Source organism: Podarcis cretensis, assembly GCF_951804945.1.
Source record: "Podarcis cretensis genome assembly, chromosome: 1".
In the NCBI taxonomy this organism is placed as follows: Eukaryota; Metazoa; Chordata; class Lepidosauria; order Squamata; family Lacertidae; genus Podarcis; species Podarcis cretensis.
In genome coordinates this window covers 129,141,974-129,163,355 of record NC_137170.1, presented here as the reverse complement: position 1 = coordinate 129,163,355, position 21,382 = coordinate 129,141,974, and the positions used below count along the sequence as shown (strand labels likewise).

General features: G+C 45.5%; 1 protein-coding gene across 2 annotated transcripts in view; it reads right to left on the bottom strand.

Annotated features, from left to right (window-relative positions):
• Positions 1-21,382, bottom strand: part of SPATS2L (spermatogenesis associated serine rich 2 like) — a 64,754-nt gene that overhangs the window by 6,792 nt on the left and 36,580 nt on the right. For both annotated transcript variants that reach the window (XM_079979096.1, XM_079979095.1), the window contains 6 exons: positions 21,029-21,272; positions 15,360-15,560; positions 13,683-13,818; positions 4,109-4,167; positions 2,781-2,890; positions 589-691 (listed from right to left, as the gene is read on the bottom strand). In XM_079979096.1, coding sequence (XP_079835222.1) covers positions 589-691; positions 2,781-2,890; positions 4,109-4,167; positions 13,683-13,818; positions 15,360-15,560; positions 21,029-21,272 — 853 coding nt within the window. The remainder of the gene's footprint in view (positions 1-588; positions 692-2,780; positions 2,891-4,108; positions 4,168-13,682; positions 13,819-15,359; positions 15,561-21,028; positions 21,273-21,382) is intronic.

Genomic DNA, 21,382 nt, shown 5'->3' with positions numbered 1-21,382 from the left:
ACACTTAAAACCATATTAACTGTGCTTTATCAATTCCAATTGGATACTTCAGCACAGATATTATCATGGCCCACTTTTAAATGTTTTGTTTCTTAAATATAAGCCAAATAAGTCAGATCTCAATCAATTTAGAGAATTTATTTCAGGAAAACAGTAGTGAGTGACATCTGCTGGCCCTCGGACTTAATTTTTACCATATATTCCTCTGTTCAGTTTCATTTGGACTTAAATACAAGTTCATATTTTTTTGTGTTATTCAGGCATGGTGTTTACCAGCCTCTGTAATAGGTACACTGCACAGAATAAAAGAACAGCTGGATTCCTTTAATCATATTTTCAAATTATCCAATCCGTTTTAGAAGCAGGTCATCTGGTGATCTTCTACCTTGCCAAGTGACCAACCATCAAGGCAGACGCTTGTGAAAGCCTATTTGGCTCAAAGGTGGGATAGTTGAATGAGGAAGAGACTATAGGGCACACACACTTTGCCCACCTAGCTTCCCAAGGAGAAATGCAGTCAGAATGGTACAAGCTGTACAAGGGAATCAAGAATCTACACGAGGCTTCGTCAGAAGCACCATGACTTACGTTCTCCGCACTGCAGAATCTCAGTCTTCAGGTGTTCTATGTCACAGGAAAAGCGGGCAGATCTTCCCAATTCTTCATCATATTTACGTTCGCTTACAAAATGCTGCAAGGTAGTGCGGGGGGGGGGGGGGGAATGACTTAAGTTATAAACTGCACCAGGTAATAAAGGAGATGTCAAACAAGCCTGCCCAATACAAAATAATTTTAAAACCTCATCTGCTGAATCTCAAGCGTTTTAGAGAGCACTCTTAAAGCGTCGGGGTACATTTAAGGCTTTGTGAAATGTCCCCACACCTATTGATGCGGCATGAAAAGAACAACACCCTTCCATCTCATGATCTGGGAAATGCTTTTCAGTTGTTAAAAGAAAAAAAGTGGATTGAAGGCAGGGCCAGATTTAGGTTTGATGAGGCCCTAAGCTACTGAAGGTAATGGGGCCCTTTATATGTGATATTTTAGGGAGCAGGTGAGCAGGAGCGGCCCATTACTTACATCATAGGAGCCTACACAACACAAAACGCTGTTGCTGTATGTAGGTTTTATTTTATTTGTTTTTTTATCTTATATTTTGGAAATGTACATTCAGGTTTCCTCCCCTTTAAATATTTTGGGGGCCCCCAAGAGAGAGAGGCCCTAAGCTATAGCTTGTTTAGCTTATACGTAAATCCGGCACTGATTGAAGCATGATCCTGTGCTCTAGCGCAGAGGAGGTTGAGCACAAACCTCAAAATAATATCCAAAATTTTCGCAACACTGGGAGGGAAACTATGAATGGCATTTTTTGTTGTTGCTCATCACTAATGTGTTCACAAGCAATGTCCAGCGTCTGTGATCATCCTGCAATCCCACCCCACATGCCTTGTTTTGATTGGCACTCCATGCTCATACACACATCAAAATGTGTGCATCTCTCTATATCTATATACATATCCACATACGTTTCAATAGCCAGCATAATAACAATGCTAATTCCAATAGGTAATCTGTAAACAGCAGCATAGGGACGTGGGTGCACTGTGGGTTAAACCACAGAGCCTAGGACTTGCTGATCAGAAGGTCGGCGGTTCGAATCCCCATGACGGGGTGAGCTCCCGTTGCTCGGTCCCTGCTCCTGCCAACCTAGCAGTTCGAAAGCACGTCAAAGTGCAAGTAGATAAATAGGTACCGCTCCGGCAGGAAGGTAAACGGCATTTCCGTGTGCTGCTCTGGTTTGCCAGAAGCGGCTTAGTCATGCTGGCTGCGTGACCTGGAAGCTGTACGCCGGCTCCCTCGGCCAATAAAACGAGATGAGCGCCGCAACCCCAGAGTCGGCCACGACTGGACCTAATAGTCAGGGATCCCATTACCTTTACCTAAACAGCAGCAAAATGCATAACTGGGGACAGATACATAATTGGGGACAGAGGCATAATCGAGGTAGGGAATAAAACAAAATGTTAAGAACTGCAACAGAGTTACTGCAGTACATGCATGGTTCAGAGAAATATTTCTTTAAGGACAAAAAACCAGAAGGAAGAGTTTAAATCTTTCTTTTACTGTCTCTGGGTTCAATAGAGACCAACCTTTTAATTTCATGACATTAAGTGAAATTCATGGATGCTTTAATTGAGTTCCCTGCACTGCAGTGAGTTGGATTTGACTCTTGGGAAGTATATGATTCTATGACCTACCTAGGAAGTCAGATCCGCACTTTGTTTTGGGGAAAAAAAACCACCCACCCTGTATTTGAGGAATGAATTATTGTGTGTCTGGTTCATACGCTACCGGAAAGGAGGCACGGACGACCTCAAAAGAAACGACCACACAGTAAAGGTAAAAGGTAAAGGTACCCCTGCCCGTACGGGCCAGTCTTGACAGACTCTGGGGTTGTGCGCCCATCTCACTCAAGAGGCCAGGGGCCAGTGCTGTCCGGAGACACTTCCGGGTCACGTGGCCAGCGTGACATCGCTGCTCTGGCGAGCCAGAGCCGCACACGGAAACGCCGTTTACCGTCCCGCTGGTAAGCGGTCCCTATTTATCTACTTGCACCCGGAGGTGCTTTCGAACGGCTAGGTTGGCAGGCGCTGGGACCGAGCAGCGGGAGCGCACCCCGCCGCAGGGATTCGAACCGCCGACCTTTCGATCGGCAAGCCCTAGGCGCTGAGGCTTTAACCCACAGCGCCACCTGCGTCCCTACGACCACACAGACTAACCTTAATTTCAGCCCTCAGTTCAGCCAACTGAGACTCTGCCATTTGGCTAGCCAAATCTGTTAACCTCTTCAATTCTTCAGCTTTTTTCTGACGAGCGGTTAAGATTTCCACTGCCAAACAAGAAGGTGATAATAATAATAATAATAATAATAATAATAATAATAATAATAATAATTTTTATTTATATCCCGCCCTACCCAGCCGAAGCCAGGCTCAGGGCAGCTAACAACAATAAAATAGTACAACATTCTAAAATCATTTCATTATAAAATTAATTCAAATCAAATTGATGGCAACCATTAGGCTAAAGTTCTGTGAAGATTGCCAAAGGAGGGAGTCAGGCTGTCCCCTGACCAAAGGCCTGGTGGAACAGCTCTGTCTTGCAGGCCCTGCGGAAAGATGTCAAGTGTGACAGAGTGTTCCACCAGATCAGAGCCACAGCCGAAAAAGCCCTGGCTCTAGTTGAGGCCAGCCTAACCTCTCTGTGGCCTGGGACCTTCAGGATGTTTTTGTTTGAAGACCGTAAGTTTCTCTATGGGACATACCAGGGGAGGCGGTCCCGTAGGTACGAGGGTCCTAGGCCGTATAGTGCTTTAAAGGTTAAAACCAGCACCTTAAATGCCAACAAAAGTTTAATGTGCATTTAATGTCAGAACAGGAATTGTACTTTGCCTGCAGGCCAGATCCACAATCTCTGCACCCTTCACAGGCCAACTTTGACAGGTTGGTGGGAGTGCCCACTTCTCGGTCACTTGCTTTCCTTGTGGCACTTGCAGTACCTGGCAGTTCTTGAAAAAGCTCTTCTGGAGGCAACAACACTCTCAGGAAAAACCTGAGATGTGGTGTGAGCAAGGTGGCCCAAATCCACTTGTGTGAGACTGGGTGCAATCTTACGCAAAGAGGTGTGCAAGACAACCCTGGCTTTGAACACTACAAATCCCAGTCCTCTCTGCCCATGCTTTTGGCTTGTGAGAATTCACCCAATTCCATTAAAGCCTACTTTCATTGTTAGAAACTTGCTTTTTTGGAGAGGGGGGTGGTTAACATTTCAAACCTTACTCTCAATCAAGTAACCATGTGTATCCTTATGATGGTTGGATGCACAGCAACCCTCATCACTCTTGAAAGTGCAATTTCAGGCCAGAACATCTGGCACAAAACCTAGGTGCAATTCTACCTGCAATCCAAAAACTTTATGTGGTGAAACACACAATGCCGCTTCTGAACAGATGAATGATTGTTTTTATTTCTGCAAAAGCAGCTATAAACACCCCTTCCCAATTGTTTCAAAGCATACAATATTTCCATTTACTTTCATCTTTACTTACTGGCTTCCTCTTTAACTTTGTCAACTTCTGCCATTAAAGAGACTTCTTTGTCTATGATGCTGAAAATTAAAAACATGAGATTTAAAATAATTATATTCTTTCGAAGGACATACGGACAGTACCTTGGCAGTTTGGGCATATATTATAAGCAATTTCTGGGAAGATATAAAGCATGGGCAAATTTCTGAGTGCCGTGATAGTAATTCATCATATGTCGCTACTTTATTAAATTCAAGCCTGTGCAATTTATCTTAAGAGAATTACTTGGCTGTTACCAACAGAACGCAGTGATTACAAATGCCACAATTTGGCTAGTGGTGATGGTATTTTGCCCCAGGTTTCCCATGCAAGTCCTACATATATCAACTCAGAAGCAAGCATCACTGAACACACAGGAAAGTCTGCCCAGGACTGCAGCCTTACAGAGCAAGCTACAGTCACATCGTGCCAGGACTGGTTATATTTTGCTGCTATGGCTGCTGTAACCGATGTGTGGTTAGCTCAGAGGGAGGCGATAGGGATATGGATTGGTGTGTGTGTGTGTTTCTGCATTAAACCTTGAGAATCATTCCATCTAAAGGAGGGATATAAATCATCATAAACATGGACTATGCGCACCCCATAGTCACCTTTGACTGGACTTAACCACCCAGGGGTCCTTTATCTTTACCTGTCAATTTTAACCAGCTTCTTCACCTAATAATTATTTTAAGAATGCCTAAATGTCACAAAGGGGCACATCACAAAAGGAGGTGTTCCGAATAGGTGTAGGAAATAGTCTCATTAAACATAGCGCAACCCCCAAGGCATTTTGACAAAAGATGTTCCATGTGGGCAGCATCTTAGAATTCTTCTCTTGTAAAGGAGCAACAGATTTGAGCTCCTGCAGTGCTTTCATGTCTTGGTAGTTGAAGAACGTTTCTACGCATGGGGCTCTACAACCCCAATGTGGAATGTGCAATATAGACCAGCCTACCCAAACAATAAGGCAGTTCATTCTACCCTGTATATGCGTTTGCTTCTGTCCTCCTTTTTCAGCAACGCCGTTCTATTCCCGCACCTTTGCTTTTTTGAGAATCTGCAAAACTTGGGGTTACACAGAGCCTGCCTTCTCCCTTCTGTGGTGAAATTTTGCTGCCTACCCCCACCCCCCCGCCCGCCCGGTTCTGCAAGCATGACTCAAATTAGCATTAGTGCATATTATCTCCTGCACCTATTGGGAAAATCGTTCTTCTGTGGTCTGGATTTGATTTAGCAATTCTGTTTGGGGCACAGCTGAGATGCAGTCTCCAGCAGATGGCGCCCTATGCATAGATTCTCTAAGTGCTGCTGGTCAGAATGTTGGTCCAGTATCAGGAAGGAACATCTGTAAAAATCAAGAGGTCTGGCAGCTGGGACAGCACCAAGCGCCCCCCCCCCCATGTTACTTGCCCATGACGGATCCCAGTGACCCAGTTACAAACACCCCCATCTTCCTTCTGCATGGTATGAGATGATATTACTGCAAAACCATTACAATACTGAGCAGCTATTGTCTCTCTCTCCCTCCCTCCCTCCACTCCCCAATTCCTATTTAATATATTTTTTAAAGGGTTTGACTTGGAACTCTGTGGCAATTTCTCCCAGCTCTTCAACTTGTGTGTGTGTGTGTGGGGGGGATTTTAGGGAACTGTTATAAGAAGGAGCAGTTTTTTCTTATAACAGGAACAATGTGGTACAGTGCAATACAGTGTTAACATCATGCGTCGTGGTGGGGTATGTTTGCTGATGCGGAGCCAGGGGAGACCAGCCTGGGCTCAGATAGCAGCTTTTGGGGTTGGGTATGCATTTACAGGGACGCAGGTGGCGCTGTGGGTTAAAGCCTCAGCGCCTAGGGCTTGCCGATCGAAAGGTCGGCGGTTCGAATCCCTGCGGCGGGGTGCGCTCCCGCTGCTCGGTCCCAGCGCCTGCCAACCTAGCAGTTCGAAAGCACCTCCGGGTGCAAGTAGATAAATAGGGACCGCTTACCAGCGGGAAGGTAAACGGCGTTTCCGTGTGCGGCTCTGGCTCGCCAGAGCAGCGATGTCACGCTGGCCACGTGACCCTGAAGTGTCTCCGGACAGCGCTGGCCCCTGGCCTCTTAAGTGAGATGGGCGCACAACCCCAGAGTCTGTCAAGACTGGCCCGTACGGGCAGGGGTACCTTTACCTTTACCTTTTATGCATTTACAGGGAACCGGGGACCAGATGGGCTGAATCAGTGGTCCCTCTCTACTCAAGAGAAAGCACAGTTCTTAATCAGTCTCCTCCCTCCACTGCTGTGCAGGATATCTTCAGGAGGAGGCTAAGGAGTAAATTCTACACAAATCCGGAGTGCAGTCTCTAAGACAGATAGACGGCACCTTGTAGCCTCTTTCCAGCAACTCCTGCAGCCAAGCTGGTGCCAAACGTATTGCTCTGCTTTCCTTTGGCCACATCAGTGAGGCCAAGAGGGAGGTCTTGTTGTCTGGTTAGCGCAGGACCTCCAAACACACTGTCCAGGCTTTTACAGTGACCAATAACTATTCTCACATTTTTATAGGGTAAAATAATACCAGTGTTCAGTAGTGGGCAAAGTTTGGAAGCACTTTCACCAAATCTGTTATGTACTGAAGTTCTCACCCTGGGCCAGCAGGGGGATACTGTAAATACGTTTTCACTCAGGTCCACATATGCAAATAAGGGATTGAAAGTGACGTTCAGTGATTGGATAGTTACAGAAAGTGGTTACTGTTGCGTTGTAGTGGAGCTCTATATAAGCAGGCTGGCTGAACCCTTCAGTTCAGTTCAGTTCTGGCCTGTGAATAAACAAGAGCTGTTTGAAGAATTGCTGTGTCGTCTGATATGTTCACCCACTACTTAACAAAATCAACCTGAACTTTCTCCCCAGCATCAAGCTGGTTGTTGGATTTGGGGAGTGGGGGTGGGAATGTTTGCTGGTGAGGCGGATGATTTTGCAAGTTTGCAGCATGGGCTCGCCATGAGTAGCACTGACTATGCTACCACTCAGTGGATTTGTAACTGGCTGACTGACCGAACCCAAAGGGTGCTCATCAATGGTTCCTCTTCATCCTGGAGAAGAGTGACTAGTGGGGTGCCACAGGGTTCTGTCTTGGTCTTATTCAACATCTTTATCAACGACTTGGATGATGGACTCAAGGGCATCCTGATCAAATTTGCAGATGACACCAAACTGGGAGGGGTGGCTAACACCCCAGAGGACAGGATCACACTTCAAAACGACCTTGACAGATTAGAGAACTGGGCCAAAACAAACAAGATGAATTTTAACAGGGAGAAATGTAAAGTATTGCACTTGGGCAAAAAAAATGAGAGGCACAAATACAAGATGGGTGACACCTGGCTTGAGAGCAGTACATGTGAAAAGGATCTAGGAGTCTTGGTTGACCACAAACTTGACATGAGCCAACAGTGTGACGCGGCAGCTAAAAAAGCCAATGCAATTCTGGGCTGCATCAATAGGAGTATAGCATCTAGATCAAGGGAAGTAATAGTGCCACTGTATTCTGCTCTGGTCAGACCTCACCTGGAGTACTGTGTCCAGTTCTGGGCACCACAGTTCAAGAAGGACACGGACAAACTGGAACGTGTCCAGAGGAGGGCAACCAAAATGGTCAAAGGCCTGGAAACGATGCCTTATGAGGAACGCCTAAGGGAGCTGGGCAGGTTTAGCCTGGAGAAGAGGAGGTTAAGGGGTGATATGATAGCCATGTTCAAATATATAAAAGGATGTCACATAGAGGAGGGAGAAAGGTTGTTTTCTGCTGCTCCAGAGAAGCGGACATGGAGCAATGGTTCCAAACTACAAGAAAGAAGATTCCACCTAAACATTAGGAAGAACTTCCTGACAGTAAGAGCTGTTCGACAGTGGAATTTGCTGCCAAGGAGTGTGGTGGAGTCTCCTTCTTTGGAGGTCTTTAAGCAGAGGCTTGACAACTATATGTCAGGAGTGCTCTGATGGTGTTTCCTGCTTGGCAGGGGGTTGGACTCGATGGCCCTTGTGGTCTCTTCCAACTCTATGATTCTATGATTCTATAACCTGTTTGCACCCATGAAATCGCCTAAATGCTCAGTCTCCAGAGCAGTTCTGCAACAGTGTTTAAATGCTGCTGTTTATTTATTTATTAAAAAGATAAAGGATGAACATATCAGCAGTACATGTGGCACAACTGGGGGCAAAAATTAGGGCAGAAGGAAAAGGGAAATAGTGAGAAGGGACAGGGCTGATGATGGAATCCGTGATATGTCTGTCTGTCACAAACATTGCAATGTCAGGAAAAATCTGCTGTGAATTCTCTTTAGATATGTGTCTCTGCCTTTACCCTGATTTACTTCTCACAGGCAAAGTTACATGGTCCTTTGAAGTAAGAGACAGCACTGTGAAATCTGAAGTGTATGTTGAGTGCTTGCCCATGGCAAATTAAGCAGCCAATGCATGATTGGGAAGGTCTCTAAAGATAGCATGAAATCATCTCAGAGAAGATCCAGGTTTTGTGTGGCGATTGCTAATTCGGGCTGGCTTCCTGCTGTTTCCAAAAGGCCAAAAAAATGTCTCTCTCTCCTTCCCCATATGGAGAACTTGGCTCACAGTGTTATTGGAAGTTGGCTGCCTTGAAGGGCTTTAGAGTAAACAACATAAATGGTTTCATTGCGGCTTCAAATCCCCCATCTAGTGAGAAATTTTATTAGTGGGAATTCTGCATTCTAGAGTTCTGCTGGCTTCTGCAGCCACACAAATGAAAACAAACTGAAATGAGGGGGGAAAGGAAGGGGTGTATCCACTTGCACAGATAATCTTTGGAACATCAGCACCACCACGCCATAGTGATTATGTAGTTCATGGGGGGGGGGGGACCTTCCAGAAATGCTGATAAAAACATCAACAAAAGCCCACACCCCACATGTAAATTTGTAGGTTAAGGCCAAAGGAACTTTTCACTGCTGCTGCAACAACTGTTGCATTTGCATGGTGTGTAGAAAAGGAATTCGGGTAAAGCACTAATAAAAATAATTGTTTATGTTTAGATAAATGCTTAGAACTGGAAATATTTTTTAGGGAACAAGATTAGTTGATTGTCAAGTGGCATCTCAAACCCTAAATATGGTGAAACTACTTTTTGTTCATTTATGAGACTAAAAGAGGCCCCTTCAACTGTACGAGCTGTGCATCTCTTCAATGGAATGTGCATAACAAGAGACAAAATAATTACCTGGGTGCTTAATGCAAATATATGCAGGATTGCAGATCTAGAAAAGCGATTAGAAGCTTTGTCAAATGACGGATGAATAGAACCACTGCCTGGCTGGGTGGAAACATGTAGGCAGGCTCTCTATTCAGCTAGGACCCCAGGAGGATAGCCATTAAATTACATAATTTTTGCCATGCTCTGGAATACAACACTGTTCCATTATTACCTCAGCTATATCCATTGTGCACAGGATTTGAATAACAAACCAGATTATGCTTCATTCTTATTCTGGATACAAGAATTAAGCTTGCTGGGGGGGTGGGGAGAGATTTAAACATGTGATATAATATAAAGCAACTGGGCCAAAGTCCAAGAGTAAACTCTCTAGGATAAATACCTGAACACACTGTAACAAAAAACTCTATTCTGTAATAAAAATAATTGGATCCAACATTTTGCAAAGTGGGTTTATTCACCCTAACCTTTGCAACTGCTGGCCAAACACATACTGAACACTTTTGTTTTGCAGGAGCATAACCTGGATGCATGAAGGAAAGCAGGATGCCTACACAGAGCTCTCCCCAAGCTCTCTGAACTTTGGGAAGATTTAGTTTAATGTTCTAAGCCTGCAACATACAAAAGGGTATTCACCCATCTTTGGTTGTTTATCCAGAGTAGATGTCTGCAAAATGTCTGGGAAAAACCCAGAGGCCAGCATTCAGCGGGCTAGAAATCAAATTCTGCAAAAGATGCTGCTACCTAGAAGCAGGGACGCGGGTGGTGCTGTAGGTTAAACCACAGAGCCTAGGGCTTGACGATCAGAAGGTTGGCGGTTCGAATCCCGGCGATGGGGTGAGCTCCCCTTGCTCAGTCCCTGCTCCTGCCAACCTAGCAGTTCGAAAGCACCTCAAAGTGCAAGTAGATAAATAGGTACCACTCCGGTGGGAAGGTAAACGGCGTTTCCGTGTGCTGCTCTGGTTCACCAGAAGCGGCTTAGTCATGCTGGCCACACAACCCGGAAGCTGTACGCTGGCTCCCTCAGCCAATAAAGCAAGATGAGCGCCGCAACCCCAGAGTCGTCCGCGACTGGACCTAATGGTCAGGGGTCCCTTTACCTTTACCTAGAGGCAGAGGGTGGGGTGTGAGGTAGCAAAGATTGCAGCTGTGTGCTCTAGAAGCTGACTTGAACACAAAATTAGTTTCTTACAGACCTGACTTCTCAACTGCAGACCTCTGCCCTATCAGAAACAGCAAGAAGTGTCTCAAGAGGCCCCATCAGGCTTGAAGAATTTCCCTTGTATGTTTGTTTGTTGCAAAGTTTGTTGATGGCCCAGTTAGTCTTCGCTCTGACACTATGTGGTATTAATATAGACAGAGCCTGAACACACTGTTGGACTGAAAGGAAACATTAGCCACCCCATTTTCCGTACCCAGCAGAACTAAGCTGTTCTGGTGTTTATACAGCTAAGACCACACCCCTCGACTCTTGTATGTAAGTAAAAGAATTCTATCAGTGCTGACTTTGGCTTTCCACCCACTTCCTGCTTTTTATCGCTCGTGGATTCATTCTATACAAGTTTTCTTAGGATTGGTAATAATTACTCCTCTCTCTGCCTCCCTCCCGCACCCGCAGTGTTACTCTGGAAACAATTTCTTGAAAGCATCTGGTGAAGCTCTGAAAGTGCTATCTGCACATTTCCAAATATTTAAATACACTGAACTTAATGCTTGGCCTAAGCCATTTGGCGCATGGGAACGTTTGAGAGGCAAAAGGAGGCGAGCTGTTTCTTCGCACATAACACAATGACATCTAGGTAATTTCTTTCCCACAGTTTGCTTTGCAACGGTGGCAAACGACAGACCAAACGGTCCTAGGAACAGATGTTTACTTTTCATCGGTAGCAAAGAAGTAATTTGGGGCGGAACTGTCTTCCTGATTCCTGTGTTGCTGTGGTTTACCTGAAAGGTACTGGGCAGGTGAGCTCAGGGCTGTGCTGATGCACTCATGCGAGTGCACAATTAACTCAGAAACTAAGCCTCGCTGTGTCCAATGGGACCACTCCAGATCATGCAATGGATCTCTTGGATCCCCTGCTCTCCCCGCAGGGGTGATGTCTTCTTCCCACTGCAGCCCTGCTACAAAGAGGCTTTTCACTGCTAAACACAACGCACTTGGTCCTTCTGACCGAGTCACTGAGGGTCCTACTAGTCAGCAGAACAAACAGCTGCATCACATCTGTATGCAATCATCCAGTCACAACAGAGGGACAGCTTCCGTTTTGCAGGTGCGGTGAAAACTCTACCGCATGCAAATATGTGTGTGCATCCTGGCATGCTTTTATATTTAGACAACATTTTCTCTCTCTCTCTTTTTTAAAAAAATATATCTGGCTCCTTTAAAGCTAGGAAATAAGTCCTCCCTATCTTCTGTTTTAGGGACGCGGGTGGCGCTGTGGGTTAAACCACAGAGCCTAGGACTTGCCAATCAGAAGGTTGGCGGTTCGAATCCCCGCGACGGGGTGAGCTCCTGTCGCTCGGTCCCTGCTCTTGCCAACCTAGCAGTTCAAAAGCACGTCAAAGTGCAAGTAGATAAATAGGTACCGCTCCGGCGGGAAGGTAAACGGTGTTTCCGTGCACTGCTCTGGTTCGCCAGAAGCGGCTTAGTCATGCTGGCGACATGACCCGGAGGCTGTCTGCGGACAAACGCTGGCTCCCTTGGCCTATAGAGCGAGATGAGCGCCGCAACCCCAGAGTCGGTCACGACTGGACCTAATGGTCAGGGGTCCCTTTACCTTTATCTTCTGTTTTATTACTGCAGTACATGCCACCCAACTGTTCTACACATGTACTGTATGCTAAAAGGACAGGAAGATCATCGTTTGTTGATTAGGTGACTACATGGAGCAGGGAAGAGGAGGGAGGCAGCAGTGGGAATCTGCTCATTCAGAATCAGTGTCCTCCTATCAGAAGCATGGTGAGAATTAGAAAGTCAGGCATAGATAGAAGACTTCCTGTTGGAGCTGCTATCGTTGGCCTTGTGCCCTCTGCTGCTAAATATGAAACTAGATAGCAGGCCGTTGTGTGTGTGTGTTTCTTCGCCTGGAACATTTCTATAATCAAAAGCAGCTGCGGGAGTCTGCAACCTTGTAAAAATGGCTGGAGTGAGAAAGGGTTCAGCAGCTTCCATTCTCTGTACGTACAGCTTTGCTAAAAAAACCTGCAGCCCCTCCTCCAACTGCTCTTGATCTCTCTCAAGAGAAGCATCATCATCATCATTATCCTCATTTGCTAGTTGTTTTATACAAAAATAAATAAATCTGAAGGCAATTGAACAAGTTGAAATACAGATAAAATAAATTAAAAGTCATGTACGCTTCAGATTAGGCAAGCATGTGTGCCAGGTGTAGTTTCAGCCTCAAAATACTTATGAAACTTGGGATAGTATTACCCACCCTGTGACCTGTTGGTGAAATGCAAGCAAGAAATTATTAATTATAATCCCTTTTATTCTAGTGATGAAATTGGCCCACCACCCACAATGCAGTACTGTAGCTACGTGGGGTGGGGGGCTAGCCAGGTTTTTTGCTCTGGGTGACACCTCCATTGGGGTGCCAATGAGGCTCCCAGCCTGTGTCTGTTTGTATGCAAATGTGGGTGGGTGGGTGGAGGTGCCAAACTGGGTCTTTGACCCGGGTGAAATAAAGACTAGTTTTGCCCCCTCACAATGGCAAGGGGTAAGGTTCAGAAGAAAAATTATTTGTACATCAGGTTAGACAGGAATGTAGAAGTTACATGTTTATAAAACAGAACTGTCCTAGTTACATAGAAAGAATGGGTGCGATCTGATTTTGGCAGCAAAAGGGGAAAAGAGGGCAGAATCATCTCCCCACCCCCCATATGTGGTTTATCTCCCCAAATGCTTTTCACGGCTTCATTAACTATGAACCCCATAATCTGGGGCCAACTCCAAATCTGCGCCAAGATTTTGCTTTGTTGCAAAACTTTGGTACAGGTTTGGATGGGATCCCAAATTTGTTTTGTTGTTGCTGTGCTATAGGAAAACATTTCAGAAATAACAAGAACAAAATTTATATTGACAGAGCTGCCTTTCCCCCAATGTGGCATGAAAAATAACTGAGCTGCATTCACCTGCTTGGGTAAAATCTTGGTTAATAGGTCCTTGCAATTCTTACCTCTGAGACCAGCAACCAAAGAACATAAAATGTGCCAAGGTCTCAAGTGCTCTTATTTTCTTTGTGGAGTAAGTCCAGTGAGACTGGAATGGTCCTCTAATGGAATGGACTTCTGAAAGATCTCACCTGAGTTCCTTGTGCCTCGCGTACTTACCAGCTATGTAGTTCTGCAAAGGCTGCTTTAATCTTCTTCACAGAATTATCCACCTCCTCTTTAATCATCATGCGGTATCTTGTCAGCGAAACAGTGCATCGCTGAAGATCTTTTACAGATTTTTCAATGTTCGGACCTGTAACAGCAAACAAACGTCAGCTATCATTCTGCTGTCAAATTTAATCTGGAAGTGAGAAAAATTGCACTAAGCAGCACCAGATGTGTTGGGCTGCAATTCGATGTAGCGCCAACAAGGCTTTGTGCAAGCAGGACGACACCCGCTTGTGAAGAAACCGTCATTTGCAAAATGGCAATTCCATTATGAAATAGACAGGGCTTCCCTGCTGCACACAGTAATCCTGCAACTTGTGGAGGAGGGTAGAAGAAGGCAGAGATAGGGAACTCTCTCTCACCCTCATATTATGCCATACTGGCCTGATTATCACATCACTTTAAACCACAGCCAAACGAAACTATAGTTTCGTATGTGTGCACCAGCATGCTGCTGAAATCACAGGTGATTTGACCCTTCTCATCTCCCGCTGAGCTGCTGCAAGCGAAACCATGGTTTGGCCTAATATTACATCATGGGTTCCCCTACCACTCCAAACAACCATGAGCAGTAAGCAAAGAACAAACCTCGCTTGCATCTCACGGTTTATTCGCACTTGATACGTTCCATGAAATTCCAGAGTGATGATGCAAAACACAGTTCGTTACATACATTTTTGTCTGAGCCGTGAAAATGGTGGTCTTCATGGATAAAGAGGCGGAATGAAGTTAGAATGGGTTAAACACCGAGGACACTTGGGCTGCCTTAAGGCAGGTCTGGGGAACTTGTGGCTCTCTAGTTATCACTGGATCCCAAATCTCACTACACCCTCAACTGTCCCGATTTAAGTGGAACATCCCGTTTGGGGGGTTGTGCTCTTCTGCAAGTCACCTGGCTCCCATGAGCTCACAGCCCTGAAAGATGCATGTGCTCCCGCAGGAGCAGCGGCAGAGCATGTTGTCATGGCGCCCAGGGAGCACATGTGTCAGGAGGGTGAATGAAGCCCGCTGCACACCAGCCCAGCCCTTGTCGCCACTTGAGCAACAGCTTCCCTGAGCCACTTTGCAAGGCTGGAATGGTGCCAACAGCATCCCTGAGCCACTTTGCAAGGCTGGAATGGTGCCAACAGCATCCCTGAGCCACTTTGCAAGGCTGGAATGGTCCCAGCCTTGCAAAGTGACACAGGGTCCTGCGCTGCTTTGCAAGGCTGGGGTCTGATTCCAGTCTCACAAAGCGGAGCAGGGCTGACTTGGGGAGGGTGCCGTTAGCAGTGCCCCCCCCAAATGTGCCCAGGGTGATTGTCCTGGCAGCCTCCCAATGGTACACCCCTGCGCAGGAACACGGCCCCAAATGACATGCGTCCCGGTTTTACCCTGGGGCATGTTGGAGTGCATGTCAGCGTAGCCAGTGATCAGGATGTTTTGAGATGTAGTCTAACCACATCTGGAGGGTCACAGGTTCCCTTCCTACTTTACAGAGAAGGGAAGAAACAGCATTGACATACGATGCTTCTTTTAAAGATTACTAAATGGCTACACAGAATTTTTGGTAAGGTTAATAAAAGCTTTGGAAGTAAGAAAAAAAATTAACTGGGTTGCACTTCAGAGCAAACAATTCTCTTGTACCTCTTTTCTTGACTGAATCCTCTGGTTTTATTTCAAGATGGGCTGTGGGGACAGACGGCTTAACCATGGATGTCTTTGCCTTCGGCCTACCAACACTGCACTGAGATGGGTGGGAGGACTGGAAAGGATCAGGCAGCTGTGCGCTATTTACATATTTTCGGCCAGCTTCTATAGGTATGGTTTTTTGGTCTGCCTTTTGGTCTGCAAAAACCCAAAAACAACAAGTTGGAAGATCAATGGCGGAGTTTCTTGTATCGGTTCATGTGAGAAATCAGAGGCTCTTTCTCATGGGGAAAAAATTCTAAAGGTACAGAGGAGAGGAATTATAAAAGGTCCATGATTAGAAATGTCATCCTCCTGCTTACTTTTCCCATACTCTCTTACAACTTCTGGTGCTGGGGTCACCAACCCAGCACCCCCAGGGCCGCATGATGCCCATAAAGACTTTTACTGGGCAGGTGCCTCAGGCTTTGAGCTTTTGTTCAAAGTAAGTAAGTCTCTAGCCCCCCTAGAAGCAAGTTATGGGGCAAATGGTGCAGGTTCTAAGTAATTTCTGTGAAATCAGAGGTAGTTTGGTGTGATCACCTTGTATGTTTTCCCTCTCTGCTATTAGACAGCAACAGTGTGTGTGTACAGTGGTATCTTGGTTTACGAACTTAATCCATTCTGGAAGTCTGTTCTTAAACCAAAACTGTTCTTAAACGGAGGCTCGCTTTCCCTAATGAGGCCTCCCACCGCCGCTGCCCTTCCACCGTTCGGATTCCGTTCTTAGACCGAGGTAAAGTCCTCAAACCGGGACACCATTTCCGGTTTTGTGGAGTTTGTAAACTGAAACGTTCTTAAACCGAGGTAAGGTAAAGGGACCCCTGACCATTAGGTCCAGTTGTGACCGACTCTGGGGTTTCGGCGCTCATCTCGCTTTATTGGCCGAGGGAGCCGGCGTACAGCTTCCGGGTCATGTCGCCAGCATGACTAAGCCGCTTCTGGCAAACCAGAGCCGCACACGGAAACGCCGTTTACCTTCCTGCCAGAGCGGTACCTATTTATCTACTTGCACTTTGACGTGCTTTCTAACTGCCAGGTTGGCAGGAGCTGGGACCGAGCAATGGGAGCTCACCCCGTCGTGGGGATTCGAACCACCGACCTTCTGATCAGCAAGTCCTAGGTTCTGTGGTTTAACCCACAGCGCCACCCACGTCCCTTAAACTGAGGTACCACTGTACAATCAATATTGTGTGATCTCCATAGTCAGGACCAGCAGGACATAGCTGACTTCCCATGATGAGCAAAGGGTTGCCAGGCATTGCAGCTTATCCAATTTTGTGTTATGCCACTCTCCCCATTGCACCCATATTATGTGGCGCCACACACACCCCAGCACTTATTTTGTGCATGACATCTCCAGCACTCTCTCAAAATCCCAAGATGTTTGGCAATCCCTGTTCTAGTGAGATGTATCGCATCATGACAGAATATCACCATGAGCTTTCAAACATCTCCCTACGTCAGCCAATGATGCTGAATGGAGGTGGCCTGTTGGCATGATAGATGCACCAAGATTCATTAGAACCAGATACAGGGAGAGGCCATTTTTCGACAGCAGGGATGTCTTAAGGTTTCCAAGGCAGTTTTTCTTGTTTGCACGACATTTCCCTGTTAGTTTCCCTCTTACTGTTCACATTGAGCTTTCATATGATATACAAGGCACTTCTGGAAATATAGTGCATGTTTAGTGATCATTTCCATGTTATTTGCAAACAGAACTTTTCAGTTTGCAAGGAAAAGGGGTGCTAAACTTGAGCAATAGTCTGCTATATTGGAAGAGCATTCAAACATAATGCATAAGTTAAGTGTTAGAAAAACACTGGGAAAACAGAATAAACTGTTGTGTGGATGCAGCCTAAATCCCTCCCTGACACATTGTATAGTTTCCATTTGTTTAATTCTTGGCATTTAGAATGTGCTTTCAAATGTTCAAAGTGCTCCATGTACTTTACCTTGTTGTAATGTTTGTTTTATATATATATTAAAAATGAAATTGCAATTTTAAATTTTAGTAAGCTGTTCTGAGTCATGCTTTAGGAATGAGGAGGAGTGGGGTATGTTTTAATAAATACATGAAATAAACTAACCACCTTGAAAAGTAGATTGAGGAACCCTGTAAGGTAGATCAAATTAACTTTATTAGGTTAAATCCAATGATTTCTCCCACCATCCTCACAACTTCAAGAGCCTAAGTTAATGCTTTATTATTTTGATATATTTTGCTTTTATTGTTTTTTGTTTTGTTGTAAAGGCTTCTCAGCAAACTTTGTGGCACATGGAAAACTGTGCTTGCTAACAAAACTTAAAACTCGAGGGCACTAGAGGTACTGCCAGTGTTACAAACATCTTAATGAGAAATCAACTGCTGGTGTCTCAAGCACCAGAACGGTAGCCATTAGAATCTCTTTCACACAGAGCTGAAACACTATCTGAGATGTAGCTCTCCAGTCACTGTATTAAGGGCTGAGTGTTTCATCAGGTCTGCTGATAGTGGGATGAGCTCAAAGAGTCTACTCTGAATCCCAAGCTGCCACTTTCCAAGGACTTGCTGTTTTATCTCGATATTTTCAAACCCCCTAAAGAGGGGGTGGGGGAGCTCACCCTGAAGCTAGAATCCCTTTCTTATTAAAAAGCTACCTTGAAAGGTCAGCTAGGAGTTGGGGAAATTGTCAATTGCCTTTTGCGAGAAACACTACAACCACCACTCTATAACAAAAGGTGATTTCGGAAAAACTTCAGGCACTTCTAGACAATGTCCACCACATATCTCTATGTGGCTTTTCTATATAAAGATGTGCCCACCCGCAAGATGTCAAAGGTAGTCAAAATCTAAGCTATTCTAACTGAACAGAATTCCTTCATCAGCTCTCAAAACAGATACCGTATTTTTCGCTCTATAAGACGCACCAGACCATAAGACGCACCTAGTTTTTTTCGAAGAGGAAAACAAGAAAAAAAATATTCTGAATCCCAGAAGCAAGGACAGCTAGCGGGATCGCAGCACAGCGATCCCGCTGGCTGTCCTGGCTTATGGGATAGCCGCGCACAGGGGGAGCCTTCATCCCCCTGCCCGGGAGAGGCTGCGCGCGGCTAAGGCTCCCCCAAGAGCCGCGCTCCCTTTAAAGGGAGTGTGTGCGCGACTCTTGGGGGCTTTTCCCCAAGAAGGGAGAAGGGCAGCCCTTCTCCCTCCTGGGGAAAAGCCCCCAAGAGCCACACACACACGCTCCACACAGCTCTTTAAAGGGAGCGCTGAGCAGAGCCTCCCGCCTGCATTTGCTCCATAAGACGCACACACATTTCCCCTTACTTTTTAGGAGGGGGAAAGTGCGTCTTATAGAGCGAAAAATACGGTATATCATGAAACCGCTTTGAAAGCTTCCTTGCTGCATTCAGCTAGGATTTTATTATGTAGGGTTTAGCTGTAACACAGAAAAATGTTCTGCAAGTTCACAAGGCAGGAGTCTGATTTCTCTTTCTTTTTTTAATTTAAGGCAATCATTACTGTTATTAATTACATTTATGTACCTCCCCTTAGCAAAAGAGTGGATTAAAATGTAATTAAAAGGGGGGGGAGAGAACCACACCAATAAAACATACGATTAAATTAAAACCAATAAACATGTCAGGCAATTGTGCTTGTGATACCACAAGCAACCTCCTCATCTCCCAGTTAGCCTTGCAATTGTTTTGAAAATGTTTCTGCCTGAATAAAAGGAAGGGTGAATGCATAAATGAATGTTTCACAAGTGGTGCTTTGAAATGTGTTTTAAAATGTATTCTATGTGTGGCACATTAGTAAAATATGTTGGGGCACTTGCCTAAAGCACAGGGAAAGGACCAAGGCTGATTGCTAAGGAAGTGGTCAACTGGACAGGTGCTACCCCCAAAAGCTGCAACCATTCTTCATAAGGAAGTCGCCCAACCCCCTTAAATCATTCCGGTTACCCTTCTCTGAACCTTTTGCAACTCCATGGTATCTTTTTCGAGTTGAGGCGACCAGAACGGTACATAGGATTGCACATACACCACCAGTTATACGCAGCATTTATGTCTGTGTAGAAAGACATACTCCTGACCATTAGGTCCAGTCGTGACTGACTCTGGGGTTGCGGCACTCATCTCGCTTTATTGGCCAATGGAGCTAACGTACAGCTTCCGGGTCATGTGGCCAGCATGACTAAGCCACTTCTGGCAAACCAGAGCAGCACACGGAAACACTGTTTACCTTCCCGCTGGAGCGGTACCTATTTATCTACTTGCACTTTGACGTGCTTTTGAACTGCTAGGTTGGCAGGAGCAGGGACCGAGGAACAGGAGCTCACCCCGTCACAGGGATTCGAACCGCCGACCTTCTGATCAACAAGCCCTAGGCTCTGTGGTTTAACCCACAGCGCCACCTGCATCCCTTGTAGAAAGACATAAGTCAGCCCCAAAGTGGAAGCAGTTTTGAAGTCTTCCTTAAGAATCAAGGATGAGTAAAATACTACAAAAGCCCCTGGAGAGGTATGTACTGCCAAAGGGAAGAAATATCCTCTCTTGATGCTAAGACTGATGTGGGAGGAGAAAAGCTCCACATCTACAGTGGTATCTTGGTTCCCAAACTTAATCTGTTCCGGAAGTCCATTCCAAAACCAAGGTGTTCCAAAACCAAGGCATGCTTTCCCATAGAAAGTAATGCAAAATGGATTAATCCGTTCCAGACTTTTAAAAACAACCCCTAAAATAGCAATTTAACATGAATTTTACTATTTAACGAGATCATTGATCCATAAAATGAAAGCAATAAACAATGTACTGAGGTCACACTATCAATCAATCAGTAGCTGAACTGGGTTCCACACAGTTGTAAAAACAAAAACGCAAAATACCGTATTTTTTGCTCTATAAGACTCACTTTTTCCCTCCTAAAAAGTAAGGGGAAATGTGTGTGCGTCTTATGGAGCGAATGCAGGCTGCGCAGCTATCCCAGAAGCCAGAACAGCAAGAGGGATTGTTGCTTTCACTGCGCAGCGATCCCTCTTGCTGTTCTGGCTTCTGAGATTCAGAATATTTTTTTTCTTGTTTTATCCTCCAAAAACTAGGTGCGTCTTGTGGTCTGGTGCGTCTTATAGAACGAAAAATATGGTAAATAGCAAAACCACACAGACCTCAGTGTAACACTCAAAATGGAACTGTGGCACTCAAATCGGAAGCGTAAAATTGGAGCATGTCCGGCTTCCGAAAAAAGTTCACAAACCGGAACACTTACTTCCGGATCTGTAGGGTTTGGGTTCCAAGTTGTTTGAGTACCAAGGCGTTTGAGAACCAAGGTACCACTTGTACACACTGCAAACAGCACATCACTCCTGGCAATTATGATAGCTCTCGTCTGCATTCCAGACAGGTTGGAACCCAAGACAGATCAAAGAACAGAGGTGGGGTGTGGATGTGCAGTGCAGTGCCTCCAGCACAGATCAGTTTTAAAGGAGATGGCTGGAGGAGATGCACCTATATTCACATCCAGAATAATACAACAATGTGTTCAACAAAACCTTCCTGTTGGTGTGAGGACTTCCATCCTGGGGGGCTGAAAAGGAAGCTGTATACACATCTTGCAAAAGCCACCTGGCGTACAGTGCACTGACCTGCGGTTTCTGGTTTTGCCTCTCCCCTGTCCTTGCCTTCAAAACTCTTTGGTTCTTGAGGAATTGCTTTCGATTTTTCACTGGCAGGTTCGCTGGGGGACATCTCCTTATTACAGCCATTCAGGTGGCAGCCATATAATCCTTGGGATTCCAGAGACGACAACTTTTCTCTCCCATCCTCTTTACCATTCATATCTCTGCTATGGAAGTGCTGCTTAGAGTTGCTTCTTTTCCTTTTGCTGTTCTGCGGGGGGGGGGGGGGGGGAGGAAATAATTCAAGGATAGCAATGCCATGAAATATAGATCATATTGCAAGTAAAACAACCCCCAATGTTTTCATTTTCCAAAGCATGG